The sequence below is a fragment of the Rhinolophus sinicus genome, chromosome 6 (assembly GCF_057876585.1).
Source record: "Rhinolophus sinicus isolate RSI-liver-muscle chromosome 6, RSI-T2T, whole genome shotgun sequence".
NCBI lineage: Eukaryota > Metazoa > Chordata > Mammalia > Chiroptera > Rhinolophidae > Rhinolophus > Rhinolophus sinicus.
Window position 1 is genome coordinate 54501865 of NC_142506.1, and position 18855 is coordinate 54520719.

The 18855-nt window shown below is 37.3% G+C and overlaps 2 protein-coding genes across 4 annotated transcripts in view; one reads left to right on the forward strand and one right to left on the reverse strand.

Annotated features, from left to right (window-relative positions):
• Positions 1-3532: 3532 nt before the first annotated feature.
• Positions 3533-18330, reverse strand: TFB2M (transcription factor B2, mitochondrial). The gene is made up of 8 exons (XM_019730894.3): positions 17892-18330; positions 17059-17147; positions 14621-14774; positions 14135-14283; positions 11173-11262; positions 8301-8363; positions 5713-5873; positions 3533-4267 (listed from the first exon to the last, which is right to left on the reverse strand). The coding sequence occupies exons 1-8, from the start codon at positions 18199-18201 to the stop codon at positions 4090-4092; spliced, it is 1194 nt and encodes a 397-aa protein (XP_019586453.3). The 5' UTR covers positions 18202-18330; the 3' UTR covers positions 3533-4089.
• Positions 18331-18450: 120 nt separating this feature from the next.
• Positions 18451-18855, forward strand: part of CNST (consortin, connexin sorting protein) — a 75946-nt gene continuing 75541 nt past the window's right edge. The window contains exon 1 of one of the 3 annotated variants that reach the window (XM_019730890.3): positions 18451-18692. The gene's annotated coding sequence lies outside the window, so the exon portion shown is untranslated. The remainder of the gene's footprint in view (positions 18693-18855) is intronic. The other 2 variants (XM_019730891.3, XM_074316894.2) reach the window with 2 other exon arrangements.

The following is an 18855-nucleotide window of genomic DNA, read 5'->3' on the forward strand; positions in this document are numbered from 1 at the left end:
AGGAGTCCCCGTAATAAAGTAGGAATGGGATGCTACTGATAAGTGCCATTAAGATAGTATTTATATTAGGACTCTTGGTTGAAAGTGATAGAATTCCATCCCAAACTAGTTTAAACAAAAAAGGAAATTGACTGATTTCAGGCATTTGTTTGGCTTTGGACATGTACATGGCTGCAGGTATGGTTGGAGCCAGGGGCTCAAATGTTATCAGAATGATGTCTCCCTCATTCCAGATGTTAACTCTGCTTTCTCTATATTGCCTTCATTCTCCAGAAGATTTTCCATATGTGATGAGCAAAGGAGAAAATTTGCCCCCTACAGGAGATACACTTTTGATAATGTATTTTCAGATAATTATAGAATATCACAGATAAGGCCCCAGTTAAACCCTTTTCATTTTGCACTTGCAACACCAAGACCCAGATAAATAACCCGCTAAATGGCCCTCTACAATTTAGTGATGAGAGAACAAATGGTAATATTCCACAAAAACACCCAACTTTTTTTTCACCCTTCCAATATAGAACATGACTGTGTGGTCCCAATCACCTCCTGAATTTATACTGACTACATTCTTATAAATTCTAGAGAAAAACATCTACAGTATTTTCTTATTGGAAAATTATCAATAGTCCAAACACACACACACAAAAAAAAAAAAAAAAAAAAACCTTAAATACCATTGAGTCTCCTATTGCAAGAACTCCAGCTCTTAGTTGTCCTGGCCATCTTTAGTCACCGTGATCTTATCTAGAGCTAATTTCATGGGCAGCGACTTCACTCTTCTAGTGAAAACTTTTCTCCAGAGATACCTAGTCATGTCCTCCCATTTGAACATGCTGCTAAACTCATCAGCTTTGGGGGATTCCAACAGACTAAACGACCATCGTTGATCATCAGCCACTAGCAACAATAAAAGCTCCTTTGGCAAAATGTCTTTGTAAGTGCTTAATCCTGATTTGCTTGTACCTGACCTGATAGTATTTATATAAGGACTCTTGGTTGAAAGTGATAGAATTCCATCCCAAACTAGTTTAAACAAAAAAGGAAACTGACTGGCTTCAGGCATTTGTTTGGCTTTGGACATGTATATGGCTGCAGGTATGGTTGGAGCCAGGGGCTCAAATGTTATCAGAATGATGTCTCCCTCATTCCAGATGTTAACTCTGCTTTCTCTATGACAACAGGACCTGTCATCACCAGGAATCAACGGACCTGTCATCACCAGGAATCAACACCATCTCTGGTATCTTAAGATCAGAATTCAAATGACAAAACTGGCTTTCTAACACATGCCTCATTATTTCAGCCACTTTCTTCCTGTCACTTTCATATCCCTTGACTCCTGTGTTAGTTTGGGTCTGCAGAGAAGCAGATGGTAAGACAAGATTAGACATGTAAAAGGTTTCTAGAGAAGGGAGCAGAAGGCATCACCTGCTTCAGGCTGTGACTGCAGGGCCGACTGTGGAACGAGACAGAGAAGGCAGACTGGGTCCCCACTCCTGGACCACAGCAGAATTCCAAGACCAGTTCAGCCAGGCCACCAAGGAGTCATTGAGCCACACCTGCCCGCTTGAGTTGTGTCACTAGAGGGGCCTGCCTTCATACCTCCACCCTGCTCAGGCATTGCCTGGGAACAGCATGCAGGAAGTGCAGCGTTGGCATAAACACAGTGATGGATTCAGGGGGGAAGAAGCTGGGGATATCAGTCAACTGTTCTCCCCAAAAGGAGATCTGGCCATACCCACCCTGCCTTTCAGAAGCATCATCCCACCACAAAGACACTGAGTATCAGACTAATTTATCACTCTACACGTAATAGAAATCACTCACACGCACAGACCTAAAGGCTAATCTCAATACACAACTTTCATTCATCTAATCGACCACATTCTCCATTGCTCCAGTCCTAAAATGGCACACTAGTACAGAATGATACCACTATAAATTTGGTTTCCATCCTCAGCTAGAACCTCTGTATTATTTACTGTCCCTCTTTACCTCCCTTTCTGATCGCCCACAGCCGTTAATAATCTTTGTGTTTCTCAAGTCCCTGCTTCCATTTTGTCTGAAGTGACACTGCCTGCTATTTCTCAGAGCATATCCACTTGTAAGGCATTCATTCATCTTTTGACCCCTACATATATTTATATTAGCATCCATACTCCTTTTATCTAAGCTAAGAGTAAAAGGTGCTTCTCTGCTCTTTCAACCCCATTCCCTTCCCTAAAAACCATCAGTTCTCTCTGAGCTATATTTAAAATGTTTCTCAGCTGACATTCTTGTAACCTAGTAACATGCTTAAATGTCTTATCTGTAAGAAGTTAAACTAAGAAACACAGGAACCCACCTCAAACCCTGCAGTGTCCTTGTTCTTTTCCTGCACAGCCAAGGTTACCTATCACGAGAGAAGTCGCACACAGCCATCGGGGTTCTGTCTCCAGCACATCTCTGAAACTGGCCTGATCTCCTAATTGCTACTACCTCTAAGGGACTGTCAGCTTTTAGTGAACTTGGCTGATCTCTCCAGAGGCTTTGGACACTACTGACTCCTCTGGGTTTTTCCTGGTAACGAGAAGGCTAATCTTAATTCCAAATTCTTGGGACACCTTAGTGCTACTGTGAGCAGCCACCTCCGCATATTAAGCTTCATTAATTATTTACATCTTCTACTGAATAGACAATTCTTTTCTAATTCTAGTTTTTTGAATGCAGAATGAAGAGGGCACAGAGGCCTCTGGCTACCTGCACAGGAGGGAATGGGGGAAGATAATTATACTAACTTTTATAGCCACCATTCTGTCAGCTTCTCTGCTGAGCCCTTTCTTAACTCATTTATTCCTGACAATAACCCTTAGAGTTAGATGTCACCATTACCCATTCGGAAACCAAGGCCTTAGAAAAGTTTATGGTAAAGTAGATATTTTAGAAAGATGACAATAATAAACACGACGGACTCCAGGTAAAAGAGAGCTATTTAAGAAGCTCCAGGAGAAACTTAGGCTGAAGGCCTAGGACTGGGAAAGAAACAGGAGGAGGAAAACTGAATGGCGTTATTATTAGGTGGATTGTGTCCCAGCAGGAGAGGAATTACAAGAGAAAGATGAGGATTCAGAGTTTCTAGCCAGACTGACTTATAAACCAATGTAGGGAAATGGCAAAGAACTGGTTGGACTAAGCGTTATTAAGAACACGCCCTACAAAGTTACTAATAATATGCCTTAGGTATTAAGAAGTTTAACAGCAAACAAATCTATCGAGGAGATAAGTCTCAGCTAAACTCCACTAGCTTCTTCAATAATCTAAGAAAATATCCTTATTTTCACTTAGGTTCATGTAAAGGTCTAACTTCAGAAAACTTTCTTGATGGAACAAAAATGGAAGAGACTTGAATAACAGACTGAATTATTCAAAGTATATTGAAAGTCTATTGAAAGTATATTGACCATACATGACAGAATTTAAAGTATGCAAGTGAAGGTCCATTTTTTGTTTCATTAGATGGAGACCACCCCAAAAAAAACCCACAAAATTTTATTTAAAATATTTTAATTTCTAAAATGGTTTAAACCATATTAAAATTTGAATAATTTCATTGCACAGAATAAATACATTTCAACAAACTGACAAGTGAAACAAACCACTTATATCAGTTTACTTTCTAAACTTAAAAATGTACAAACGTTTGCCCCCCAGGAGGCTGCAAAAATGAACAGTAGAAGTGGAATATTTAAATTAATACACTGTATTCAGCCAAAAGGATTTTTAAAACTGAATTTCATCTGGTAATACCCTACAACGACCAGTATGTTGACAGTAGATAGGGATTTAAAACAAAACGAATCCAATCTGATCAAATCCACAATTAACTGAAATTTTCATTTTCTTCCGTTGTGAATAAAATAGCGGCTGTTTTATCCAATGTACTCATGGTACAAACTTCAGAAGAAAAGGTCTAGTTCATGCAAAACAAGAACATTACCTTTTGTTGGATGGATGTGAGCTTTTCAAGCTTCGTTCTTTTTCATGTGTGTCATAATTTCCACATAAAATAAACGGCGCCAGCTACTGTCTCAGCAGTCCAGTTCCCTATATGACTATGTCTTCCATGAAGTCATCATATAGCCATTTACAGGTATAACCTTTGGAACACTCTATAGTTTCAAAAAGTCGTTTAAAGTCTCGAGGATACATATTTGTTATTTTTGTTTTTTCCTTTTTTCTTGTTTGCTTCAATATATCCATTGCATCAACTGGACTCAATGAACTGCAAAAGAAATACAAAGCAAATTTGTTTAATTTTTTTTTTGTAACAGCTGTCAGTTAATACTGATAGAGATGGCTTCTAAGCCCAATTGAAAATGTCTAACTTATTATATATAATTATCTTATTTAGTTTAAGAGCTTGCATATAACATACGGCTTTAACTATAATTATTCCTACACTTTTGTGGCTTACCTATAATGAAAAGAGCAGACTTAGACTTTAATGTGTTCTAATCAATGTCTACACAAAATTTTAGTTTAACATTGCTCTTTAAAAATATCCTTCTGCCTACTTCTTTCTTCTTTTAACTCGCTTTGCAAAAATATTCTTAACTCCATTTAGGTTCATGCAAAAGTTCAGTAAGTTCAAAATGCAGAAACTGCGGTCTGGCAGTTTTCAAAGAGGGAATAATCTTGCACTTTATTTGTAACAATTACTGGTGAATAAATTATAAAACAGAAAACTGCCTTCTATATTAGCCTAGCAAGAAACCATCAGCAAGTCTCTGACAATAACAAGTGAACAACTGCAACAAAATATTTTGGTAGAAAAGACTTCCAACACTGATTTTGAATGGAATCCTGGTCACAAGTGTAAACATGCTTTCAATTCACAGACATTTCAAAGGGAATTTTTAACATTTTGTACCACAGTTTACCATATTTATCCCTTAATTTCCTATATTCTTGATATTTTCATTACAAATAGCCACTACCACAATGGGACGAGATAAAAAATAATGGATTTCTTTTACTAGTCTATTGTCACTTTTAACATTTATTTTTAAATAAACATTGTCCAACCAACCACTCATTCAGTTAATATATTTAATGATGATCAAATTAATTACAATGATTACTTTAATATTTTGCCCTTGTCTGACAACACTATGAATGACTGTGGACTAACTACAAGGTGCGATGCAGAATTCACAGCACGAAGTAGGTAGTAACAGCTCTAAATCTTATAAAGCTTTAGGTAAAAACAAAAAGTCTGGCCCAGGGCAGGAAAACTAGGGTGGTGTAATGATCCATCCCTACTTTGTTTAGGAAGAAAATGAACCAGTGAGGACAGGCAATGACAAGAGGTAGACGGTAGGTATGACACCACTTATGCTGACTTTTTCCAGTCTGGCCAATGGTAAGCAGCTCGTTCTTCAGGAAGGTTAATCGTGGGCATGTACTCTGACAAAGATAAAACAACTGGTTTTATCAAAGGAAACAAAAAATTAAGCTCAGGGTATTATGTGGAAAAAACAATTATATTTGTGTCAAAGTGTGCAACAGCGAGAAGGAAGTATTTTGAAGAAATTGATGAGTGAAAACATGGTACCTCACTCTGTTAATTAAGATAGACAATATAGAAAAAACTGACCTTTAACATGAAAGTATAATTCTCATATTGAATTGCTACTTTTATACTTGGCTTTTATTCGTCTTACTTACTGTAAGTGGTCTATTAGCTTGGCATTGCGCTTCATAAAACACTGCTTTAACATGTGAAAAAATACATCATAGTTAACAGGAGTTAAGTTTTCTGTAAATAAATTTCTACGGGGAGTCAGTCGAATAAAACACAGTTTTTGTTGTATTTCTCCCAATGACTCCTGTAAAGAAGGGAAAATAAATGGTGTTAGTCCTAAGATATTTTCAGTTCACTTGCTCATTCCAGCTCCATGTTGGAAGCAGCAATCACCATAGAGCTTGAACGTCCTGTCCGTCCTTGGCGGGTGTGCCAAGAAGGCAGGCCCCTAACTGCTTTTTACCTGGGCCCTCTCAGGGGTATTTGCTGTGAGCCACCTGGAGGGATGAGGTAATGTCTCTCTCTAGGATAAAAAGAAGGCTTGCTCAATGTTTGCTATGAAAGGAGTGGACCCTCCAGCTCTGTCTGTTCCTCAGCAGCACTGCAAACCCACTGCATGCACTCCATCCACCTGAGCCACGTCATGTCACTCCGGGGGACGTGGAGGCAAACGAGACACTTTGTCTGATCCAGGAGGCTGTGTCTCTGACCACCACCCGTGAAAGAGTAACAGCTTATCAACTTGTAATCAGGGTAAAATCAAACCCCAAACACGACACTAACATGTACTGAGCCTCTTCTCTATTTGAGGCACAACAGCAGATCCCAAGGATGATAAAAGAGACTTAAAATTTTTAATTGGATAATTTTTTAAAATATGGGGTTAGAAAGCTATGGTCCATTGCTTGCCTGTTTTTGTAGTGTAGAGCTAAGAATGCTTTTCACATTTGTAAAGGACTGTTTAAAAAGAGAGAGAGCAAAAACCAAAGACTACATGATAGAGTGTATGCAGCCTGCAAAACATAAAATATTTACTATCTGACCCTTTACAGAAAAAATTTGCCAACCTGCTCCAGTATATAATACTATACAGATTAAAACAGAAACTGTATATTACTTGATGTAAGGTTAAGATGTTATTTTTCCCCTAAAATTATTCCTCATAAAAGAGGGAGCCTTATGTTTCCTTAGGAAATCTCACATATTAGGTAGTGATCCCTTATTTACTTTATTTTTAAACATACATAAATGGAAAATACTATTTCTGGAAGACATATTAGCCTGAAAAAAAATTATAATCAATTCTAGTTTCTAGTTTTAGATGGCTATAGCTTAAGGAATTGGTAAAAAGGAAGACAATTAAATTAAAAAATAGTAATTATTCATTACAAAGAGGGATAACTCACAGTTCAAAATATTATGTTTGTTGTTAACAAGTCTTTTGAAGGTGACTTTGAAAAGCAACCTGGTAAATAGCTTTGGAGTTACAGATACACATTTACTTGATAAAAGAGGAAGAAAAAAACTTTCCTGATGTTAAATGCGTGGTTATTTGTAACTTAGAAAAAGTTCCAAATGACAACATAAAAACATGGCTTCAAAAAAGTGTGAATCTCAAACAACTTGGATGGAAATAAAGATGATGTGTTCTAAAAAGCCGTTAAATATCTCAAAGTGCTTCTGTAGCAATTATGAACACACTGATACCATGTGAAGATACATGTGAAATAGCTGAATAAAATTTTCTCATGAAACATTGTATTTGGTTATTGCATCATCATCCCTAGGAGTTTATATATTTAAGTTGGCCAAAAAATATTTGTAGTGTTTGATCTTGTCATAGAGAAAAGGAGAAAGTGTCTTATATACAGAGTTGTTCATTTTGGGTACGCTTGGTTAAGTTCCTAATGGTATCCAGCCAAAACGCATTACTCCTATTCTAGTTTGTGAGGCTGTAAAATTATGCTTATGAAGAGTGAAAGAGAACTAAAGTCAAAATGATCACAATGATGACTGATCACTCTAAAATCAAGACATTTCTAAATTGATAATTTTCTTCTTTTTCCTTTAGTGGCAAAGTGACCAAAAAAACAAGTAAGCAAATGGGAACTTCAGATTAAGCTGATATGATGGGACTAGGGTATCATGAGCATTTGATCCTGAAGGGGAACTTCTGAGTTCAGTTCAAAAATTATTTTTGAAACTTCAACTACTTTATTATAACCTCTGCGAGTACCCTGATATAAACTTTATAACATCATCACTTTGGTTCTTTAGAAAGGGAGGGAAAAAAACAAACCCCACGCCCTGAGAAAGCAACAGATGCCCCTGTTGGTGAATGCAACCATAGTAATATTACAAATTTCTGATTTATTAATAAGGTATAAAATTTTGTTTTTAGTTTACCAAATTAGATGAATATTCAAAATGATTACATTTTACAAATTTGAGATTTATCTTCATTTCAAAAGAAATAAAAATAGAAGTAAAATTCTATGTTTAAGCCTATTATTATGCTAGCATCTACTGTATAAATAGCTGAAAAACACAATTATTTCCAAAATAATATGAATTTATTAATAGCAGTAAGCTGTATTTAAAGAACATTTCTCGGTATTTTAAAATTAAAAAATTTAAATAAATAATGAGTACCAGATAATCCTAAAAAAAACAAAAGGATGTTCTACTTAGAGGAAAAGGGAAAGGTATAAAGGTATTCATTCATTCTTACCCTACACTTTGGCTTTTCCAGTTGCCCATTTTGCGTGTATATGTCAAATGACGACCAAGGCTCCTTGAGGGAAGATAAACAGAAACATTTCTTTTAGTTCTCCTTGGTCAAAGTGCCCCGAAATTAGTGCTGCCTTGGAAAATAACTTGCCTAAACAACAGAATGAACCCAAGTCACCAGTCTAATTAGATTAAAGAAAAACAATATGTGATAAATTATACACATCTCTCCTCTCTTCTTGTTTTGTTGTTCTTATTGTTGTTGTTGGATAAAGGACAGGAGAATCAAAGGTCTATCCCAATACTGGTAACTCTTACTTACTTAGATAAAAGAAAGTTACCCTTTTTTTAAACTATTTTTTTATTTTTCAATTACAGGTGACATACAATATTATATTAGTTTCAGGTGTACAGCATAGTGGTTAGACATTTATATAACATACGAAGTGCTCACCTGGCACCATACATAGTTATTACAATATTACTGACTATGTTTCCTAGGCAGTACCTTACATCCCCATGACTACTCTGTAACTACCGATTTGTACTTCTTAATCCCTTCCCCTCTTCCACCTATCCCCTAAACCCCCTCCCATCTGGCAAAATGTAAAAAAAATTACCTTTAATACTATTAACACAAACAGATTCTCAAGTTACAATGTTTAACAGCCAACATTTCCATAATAGAATCACAATGAGTTTAGGGGCTGTCATTCACTACTGAGGATATTTTTGCCTTATTTTAGTGGAAAAGACTAGTAGTCAAACAGATTTGACTATGTTAGGACATGTAAGGAGATACACAAAAATACACCTGTGTCAATTTGTATCTAACTTTTGCCAGTACAATTTTATGTGAAGCAATTTGAAAAGATGACCCAACTGAAAAATATAAAAAAGTATACACACACACACACACACACACACACACACACACACAAATTCCAAAATATGAGTGGTTAAAACAGTATCTGACACAGACTTAAAAGATTAAAACCTACAATATTGAATGTAGGCTTGAATGGTCAAAAATTGTAATTTATTACTATAGTAGCAATTAAAGTGGCATGAGAAATGCAACTGTTGCCCATCTGTGAAATTCCTAGCAGTCCCAGGAAGTCACTAAGTGGGGGAAGGCAAAGCAGCAGCAACAGCAGCGGCAGCCTGCAGTGGGCCCTGCAGCTCCCCGCACGCGGGTCTGTTCAGAGCAGTGAGGGCACAGCAGTGGGTACAGAGGAGACCTCACTCCCGTCTACCAAAATCACAGAAGAGGAGAGCCTGTAAGAGCCTGGGAATTGAGTTCCACACTGACCTTCCAGCTGAACATACAGAACAGACAAACGTTAAAAGTGTTGGGTCCACAGAGACCTCTCCTTTCTGTAGGTTAAAAATGGCAAAACTCAACACAGGGCCTTTGAAAACAAATACTGTAGAACAAGAAAACGATCCTGAAAGCTGAAGTCCTCAGGGGGCCTCTATGAAACTAGATGAAAGCCACGAGGACAGAAGAGGCTGAGATGAAAAGCCTACAGAATGAAAGGAGATCCGTAGAGTAAGAAAGGATTTTAGGGACATCGAGAACTATATACCAAGATGACAACATGCAGTGCAGGAAGAAAGCAGGGTCAGTGCTGCGAAGGTTACGTGTGAAAAGATTTCTAAGAATACAGGAAAACGATGAGAGCATGCAGATATGAAAGACAAGCATGAGACCCAACCTAAGAACCTCGTATGTGCTGGAGGAAAAAAAAACAATTGGAACCAAAGCTAAAATCACATTAGACAATATTCTAACAATTAAATATACACATTACAGGGCTTAATGGGTTCCTGGACAAAAGCAATAAAAAGACTCCACAAAGATACATCGCAAAATTTAAAAATTAAACCAATACATCCTTGGAAGAACAAGGGCTCATAAAATAGATAAACACATTCCCTATAAAAACTAGATATACACTCTACCTACTAAAATTAAAAAAAAGAAAGTGCCAATTATGATCTGAAGAAAATGGTATCTATCATTTTTTTCTTACACTCTGGCCTACTGCTATTAAACACAGCAGCCACTAATCACAAATGGCTATTGATACTTGAAATATGTCCAGTCTAAACTGATATAGGTTGCAATATACACAGTGGATTTCAAAGGCATAGTACACAAAAACAGAATGTAAATTATGTAATAACTGGTTCTAAAATATTAATTATACACTGAAATGGCCGTATTTTCAATTGAGATAGTTAAATAAAACATTAAAATCAATTTCACCTGTTTTTTTTTTATTTTTTATAAGGTGGCTACTAAAAATAATGTAAATTTGCCTATGTGGCTTGCATTGTATTTCTATCAGACAACTCTGATCTTACCTAAGGAAATAAACTTAAAATGGGAAATGTTCTATAATGAAGTATTAAGTAGCCATTAAAAACTTAAGAAAAATGTTCAGTGACCAAGGAAGGCTTATAATTAACTATTAGCTATCAAGTGAAAAAAATAAGATACAAAAGAATATAGTCTTCACTATATAAAGAAAAAAAAAGCATAGGAAAAATAGGACTGAAAATACGCCACAAATGTCAAGTGACTTCTGAGTAGAAGAATTGTAGTGTTGATTTTTTTTTTTTCATTCTTTGCTTTCTCTAACATGTCGTACATTTTTACAATGAGCATATGCTAGTTTTATAATCAGAGAAAAACATAAATATTTGGGATAAAAACAGCAGCACAAAGTTACCTGGCTCTACCATCTTCAATAGTTGGGAAAAACAGTAAAATTAATTTTGAATGTTTCTCCCTTTATTGGTCACAGAAAGGCAGCCTCTCTGAAACAATCAAGTTCTCTGCTGAAATTTAGAAGGGTTTTACTCACCATATGCAGAAGTTCAATCTCACAAGCTACTTGCCAGAGCACACTTAATGCTTGGTACAGGTGTGGATTCTGAGGATTTGCCATTAGCTTCTGGTAAAATGAAAATAGGTCTATGTTATACAAAACTATAATCAATCAAAATTGAATGTTGGATCTTAACAGTAATATCTTAGTATTTAGAAAGTAAAAAAATAAATAAAATTAAATGAAAAATCTAACTGTAAGCATTTCAAAGAAGAGAGGCCTTTTAAACTTTTAGATTGAAATATATCATTATGTACATTTAAAATAGAATGTACTTAACATTGATTTCCTTTAACCATATGTAACCTATCAGGGCGAAAATCTCATTAAGAAAAAATGACACAAAAATGTGTAATTGCTGTGGAGAATGACAGGTTAGAAATATGTGCCAGGTGGGCTGTTAAGTTTTGAGTTGAGGATTATTTAGGCTGACCCGTGAAAGACAAGAGGTTTACCTCTTTAACTTCGTGAATGAGAGGGCAGTACGGACAGAAGAAACCATATGTGAAAAGATCTGTGGTGCAAAGAAGTATTAGACACTTTCCTAGGAGCAAGATGAAACGTGATACAGCATTTCCTGTTTGTCTTTCATGTATTTACGGTATGTGCAGTCTCAGGGTTCTGAGCCCCCAGCTCTCCTTCCCCAGATAGTCACTATTTACTTACTATCTGGGTCCTGGTGACCAAATCATCCCTTCTTTTCTTGCCCCACTATCTGACCCATCACCCTATTATATACAAATAAGCTTTCCCTGTTATATTGGAGTAAAAGATTAATACATGGGGCATTCTGGGCAGAAAAGAAACATTACACTCAGGGCAGCATCAGGGAGTCAGGAGGGCCCTCCATATCAGGGAATTAAAAGTAGAGTCTGAAACTACAAAGGTTCCACACAAAAACTGTTAGAACAAAGGAATTCAGCAAAGTTGCAGGATACAAAAATCAACATACACAGAAATCAGTTCTATTTCTATATACTAACAATGAAAATCTGAAAAGGAAATTAAGAAAACAATTCCATTTACAACAGCATCAAAAATAATAAAATATTAGGAATCAACTTAACCAAAGTGAAAGACTTGTACACTGAAAACTATGAAATACTGCTGAAAGAAATTAAACACAAATAAATGAAAACATATACTATGTTCATGAATTGAAAGACTTAATATTGTTAAGATGTCAATATTGCCCAAGTGATCAACAAATTCAATGTAATTCCTATCAAAATCCAAATTTTGGTTTTTTAGAAATAAAAAAATTCACCCTAAAATTCCTTTGTAATCTCAAGAGATACCAAATAGCCTAAATAATCTTCAAAAAGAACAAAACTGAAGAACTCACAATTCCTGTTTTCAAAATTTACTACAAAGTTACAGTAATCAAAATAGTGTGGTACTAGCATAAAAACAAATGTACAAAACAAAACAGAGAGCCCAAAAACAGACCCTCATGTATATGGTCAAGTGATTTTTTTGACAAAGGTGCCAATGGGGAAAGGACAGTGTTTCAACAAAGGTGTTGGGAAAACTGCATACCCACACAAAAAAAATTAAGTTGGACCCTTACCTAACACCACATAAAAAAGTAATTGAAGATGGATCAGATGGATCAAAGACTTGAACATAAGAGCTGAAACTATAGAACTCCTAGAAGAAAATATAGGGGACATATGACACCAAGGCACAGGCAATAAAAAGAAAAGACAAACTGGACATCATCAAAATTAAAAACTCTGGGAATCAAAGAACACCATCAACAATGTAAAAAGGCAACCCACAAAAGGGGAGAAAACACTTGCAAATCGCATACCTGAGAAGGGATTAATATGGACAACATGTAACAACTCCTAAAACTCAACAACAAAAGAACAGACAACCAGATTAATTCCTCCAAAGAAGATACACAAATGTATCTTTTTATGTCTATAGCCACATAAAAAGATGCTCAACATCACTAATCATTAGGAAAATGAAATTCAAAACGACAGTGAGATATCACTTCACACCATGAGGATGGATATTATCAAAAAAACACAAAACAAGTGCTGGAGAACATGGAAATCTGGAGCGTTGCTGGTGGGAATGTAAATTGGCACAGCCACTATGAAAAACAGTACAGGGGTTCCTCAAAAAATTAAAAAATAGGATTACCACATGACCCAGTAATTCCACTTCTGGGTATATACCCAACAGAATTGAAAGCAGGGACTCAAAGAGATATTTGCACACCCAAGTTCATAGCATTATTCACAACAGCCGAAAGGTGGAAGCAACTCAAGTGTCCACTGACAGATGAACAGATAAACAAAAGGTAGTGTATATATACGATGGAATATTATTCAGCTTTAAAAAGGAATAAAATTCTGAAACATGCTGCAACTTAGATGAATGCTAAAGTCATTATGCTAAGTGAAATAAGCCAGAAACAAAGTGAAATATTGTATAATTCCATTCATAAGAAGTACCTAGAATAGCCAAATTCATAGAGACAGAAAGTAGAACAATAGTTACCAGCGGCTCATGTGAGAGGAAAGTGGGGAGTCAGTGTTTAATGGGTACAGTTTCAGTATGGAATGATGAACAAGTTCTGAGAAGAGACAGGTGCTAGTAACAGTTGTACCACAAAGTAAATCAATTAATGTCTGAAAATTAATGAAAGAACGAACAATCTGACCAAGAAAAAGCCACTGAACTGTATACTGAAAAATAGTTAAAATGGCAAACGTTATGTAGTGGATAATATGCCACAATTAAAAAGAAAAAAAAACTGAAAAACTTTGAAACGAAAGATTGCGCTACAGAAATGTAAAGATAATCTTAGCACTTTCAAATGCCATGAGCCCAAATTAAAATTACATAGATTAAGACTACTCAGAGAAAAACTGAAGAACTCTTTCAAAACAAAATATTAATCAAGTACTTGTTAATAACCTACCTTGCATTCCTTTTCATTAACAAACAAATTTAATTCTACTCGTCCATATCTATATATAGAAGTACAGGAATATATGTCATGTAAAAGTTTCCAAAGTGTCTTTCTCTCATTTTTAGTTGGGAAGATTCCAACTACTTTTAAAGGGATACCTGTTAAGAATACAAGCAAAAAATATATTTGAATAAATTCTTGCCACTTTTTCCTGTGACCACATTTTATTGAGTCAAATGACGTTAATGAACTATATTAATTTTATTTCAATTAAAACTAAGCCTCAGCATGTTTCCTTGATATGGAACTTGGTCTCCGCACAACTGCTCTGATTATTTGTGTCTAGGTGGAGGGAAAGCAATATTCAACTTAAGAGCATCTTCCCATAAATTATATAATATAAATTGTACACAAATCTCTTCCACAAACCAGGCACACTGATACAGAAAACTGGCAAATTATAAAGTATTTGCTTTAGTGAATGACAAAAATTACCTTTTGTCCAAGGAAGTGCTTCTATTCCCAAATTCTGGAAAAGTACTTGTGAAGTCAGACTAGGAGGTTTTACTATGCCATGATTTCTAGGATCCAGTTTGAAGAAGTCACAGTGGACCACGTCTAGTTTTCCACCCAGATTTTTTCCTAGGGACTAAAGAGAGGGAAGATAACATGTTAAGAAATTTTAGTGTTATGCAGACTTTGTAGCAATTCAAACATTTACTTCAAAAATGACTTCTTATAAAAACTGTTAGTACCTCAATAAAGATGTAAACAAAACATTACTGATATACCCTAAAATGTAACAGAGTTAATACAAATCAATTAATGTCTGAAAAATAATGAAAGAACAAACAATCTGACCAAGAAAAAGCCCCCAGAACAAAAAGCCTTCAACAAATTTTCATTTATTCTTTTACTTTCTTTGTCATTGGCATCCCTCAGTTGTTCGAAAAGCTTCTTCACACTAATCTCTAATTCCTTAGCAATGGCTGCCTGGAGCCCTGGGCAAAGATTCTGAGGCCACATCTAGGCTCGGAAAAACCAAGGCTCACACAGGTCAAATTACTTACTTGGCCAAGGGTCTTAAAGGTGGTAAGCGCTAGGGCTGAGATTCAGTCTGATTTGAAAACATTGCTTTTTCCTTGCTGAAATAAGATGCAGTTTACCACAAAAGCTGATGTCTCTTCAACTGAACATATAACATTTAAGTATTTCTGCAACAATGTTTCACAATTCCATGATTTACTACTATAGAACACAATTTGTAAGTGTCTCTCCAGTACATCCAGATACAAACTGTTCCTGCTTGAAACACTATTAATGTAGAGTCCCAAAAATTGTATCAGGGAAAACGGGGTGGAGGGGGCTCTAAAGTTAGACGAACATCCAGAGTCAAGCATCACCCTGAAAATCCTTGCAGTTTTTAGGAGCAAACTTGAGAGCCTTCGGGAGGCTAGAAACATTGTCGGCTAAGAGCAACACTTTAAGACCCAAATTCAGGGCTGCAAAGGTTCTATTTAAATGGTTTCTTCTCTTTTATTCTGGCAAATACATGAATTCATACAAAACATAATTTGAATGGCTTTTCACTTCGTCATAAGACAGTTAGTAAGTGAATGAACATGTACTAAAGACTAAGCTCAAGTTAGTGCTAAAGGGAGGTGGGAATGGGGAGCTAGAAAAAAAAATTAAAACCTTAACTGGAACAAAAATTGGTTCTAATCAATGATGTTTAGATTTTGTGCTTACAATTATAGCTTCAGAAGCATTTTATGACTTTTATTCCTGTAAGAAACACTGTGTGTCAAGAATTCTCTAGCCCCTAACCCTCCTTTTTTCATTGAATCAATTATTTTAAAATTAAACTGTTACCTTGACAGTATAGAAAAGCAACTATTGTGTTACAGGACAACAAACTGTAAACAGAAAGACATTGTAATGCCATCTTAATTATTTTGTGAACATGAAGATTAATTTTCAAAAGTAGGCCTTTTTTAAAAAGATCAAGATGAAAGCTATCTTATTTTTAATTCCAAGTTGAAATTACAGATGGCTATGTTTACTAAATGACATTTCATGACCTTGAATCTCTGAACAATGTGTGTTCTTTTTCTCTTCATGATTCTGGCATTCCAGCAGATTTTTGCATCAATTAAATAACCTGGCTAAAACCTTGAATTCTTTACAAAGCAGTCAGTTGTAGAACACAACAATCTAATGCACATAGTTTTATTAATAAGTAAACAAACAGCTGAATTTCGTAGACTTTTCCACAATTTTATGTTGCCATCCTGCACTTTTAGATAATACCCTTTTACATGGTTTCAGCAAGTTGGTATAATAGAGAAGTATAAGATTCCTGAACCGAATCTAGAGATTTATAAAGGAGGGAAAGAGGAAGAGGCTGTCAACAATATAAGGAATTTCCACTTCATGGTTATGTGAACGTGTCTGCTATACAGAAGCAGAATTCACTGAAAAATCCATTTGGATAATGCCTTCACTCCATGCCACTGTATCTGATCATACCAAACCTTTCTTGCCCCCAGAACCCTAAGTCCAGAGTTAATATAGGTCAATAACCTGATCTTATACTCCAATTAGCTTCTAAGCTCACAGAAAGCAAGGGCACAACATAGCCTACGAGAGACAAAGAAATAAGCCTAGAAATACCATCTATATACTTTGTTCAAAGTCACCCAACTAGTCTATAGCAGAGCTAGAAGCAAAAAACAAATCTCAGAACTCCGATCTTTTAGTCATTCATCAAGTACTGATACTTACTATGCTCTAGCTGTTGGGGATGATAGATATTTAAGGCACGGCCCCTAAAAGTAATTCTACAAATTAAATCGTGTGCTTAATTTTACTTCACTAAACCCCTGCAGAGAGCTGACTCAACAATAAGTTATTTTTAGAAACTAAAAATATACCTCCAAGTGTGGAATAAAAGTTCTGTCACTTTCAAGGGCAATCACTCTGGCACCTCTTTCAAGTAATGCTTGAGTCAGGATTCCAGGACCTAGTACAGTAACAGAACGAAAAGATTATTTAGAAAAGAAACAACATTTCTTTTAATATCAAATAAATTAGATATTTCACCTGTATTACCTAATTTTAATTCTTACAATATACCCAAAGTAGATATTACACTCTTTATTTACATAAAAGGAAACTGGGGGATTAGTTACAGCCACTTGACTCCAACTCCACAACTGGTAACTGGTTCTGCGTGGCATTGAATCCATCGTGTGGAAAACTGCAAAACCTGCACTCTGAATCACAACGCTTCACTACATCTCAAGAAAAAAAGCAAACAGAAAGGTTGCCTCTAGCCTACCATTTACTCGTGGATATCCGGATACTTTTACCATCAAAGATATTGTCTAAGCTAAACAGAAATGACTCGTGATAGGAAAGGGTGCTTTAAAAAGTTATTTTTCGAAAAGTCTGTAAATCTTGTGTTCTCAGCATCCTGCTAATGGTCTATAGGAGATGCACGGAAGGGTTAAGACAAAAAGTTCTTTTAGGGGTGGGGGGGGAGTTGCAGCTCTCTTGGGGAGACGGTGAACCCTAAGAGCACGTTCTATCACAATGTTGTGTAAAGTACAAACTGCTATAGAAATATTCTGTGGTGTCATGATTAACACAGACCGTAAAAGCTGCTTAAAGGACGGTCATGTCTTATGCAGCAACCCACGGGTGGTCAGTAAGAGTCTGCAGAAGTGATGAACATCCAAGAAAATGCAGTTCCCGACGGACTCACCTGGATTGCATTCCAGGAATAGTTTGCAAGCGTCTTGTTTTCCCCACAGGATCCGCACCACGGTCTCAGCTAGTCTCGGGTTGGTTATGTAATGCCTGGACTCTAGACGGCATTTGGACAGCCAAGAGGGCGATTCTCCGAAACCCTGACTGGGCAACAGCTGCGGTTGGAAGTCAGACAAACCGCGGCTGTTCCTCGCAGGGACGTCCTTCCACCTCGCCGCTCCGTACCTCAAAACGCAAAAGCTACCTGCACCGGAAAAGGCTGACAGCGTCAGCCGCCGAGGAACCCCCGCCACTGGAACCCACATCCTCACCCTTAGGGTCTGTCCCAATGTCACCCCGAGTCATTACATCTTCAGCAAACTCCACACTGGGAACCCCACGTGCAACATAACCCTAACACCCGACTAGGCCGGGCGGAAGTAAACACTACACACTGCGCATGCGAACAACCGCCCTTTGCTTCTCCCTCACTTCCGCTTCCGGCCCGGTGCTGACGCTGGAGGACTGTGAGTGGCTTGATGAGGAGATAGATCATCCAGGCTGCGTACTCTATGGTTGTCCGCCCTCTGCGCTTCCTCTCTAGCCGCTCTCGCTCTATGCTCCGCGGTCGCGGGCTGCCCAGCCGGGAGGGGTGCGCAGAGAGAGGCGGGGCGGGAAGGCAGAGGTGTCTGCTCCACACGAGCCGCGGGAGACCCGAGCAAGCTCCGTGACAGCTCGTCGGCCGCCATGTCAGCGAGTGGGGCTGGGAACAGCCTCGGCGCCCAGCGGTAGCCCTCCTTTCGCCTGCAATTCCCAGGTGAGGAGAGGAAGAACGGGATGCAGGGGACCCGCCGGCTTGCGGCTGGGGTGCAAAGCGTCTTGGAACCCCTCGCTCCTCCCCCTGCGCTGTCCTCCTCCGCCTGCGCCGCCTCTGCCCTTTGGGTGAGGTGCATCCCGGTTCCCCCGTCTCCGCTCCCCTG

Coding starts and splice junctions, on each gene's coding strand:
- TFB2M (XM_019730894.3), bottom strand. CDS start 18,201: ATGTGGGTTCCAGTGGCGGGGGTTCCTCGGCGGCTGACGCTGTCAGCC. Junction 17,148..17,891: donor ATTCCTGGAATGCAATCCAG/GTGAGTCCGTCG, acceptor TTACTGTACTAG/GTCCTGGAATCCTGACTCAA. Junction 5,874..8,300: donor TGGAAAAGCCAAAGTGTAGG/GTAAGAATGAAT, acceptor CCTTCTTTACAG/GAGTCATTGGGAGAAATACA.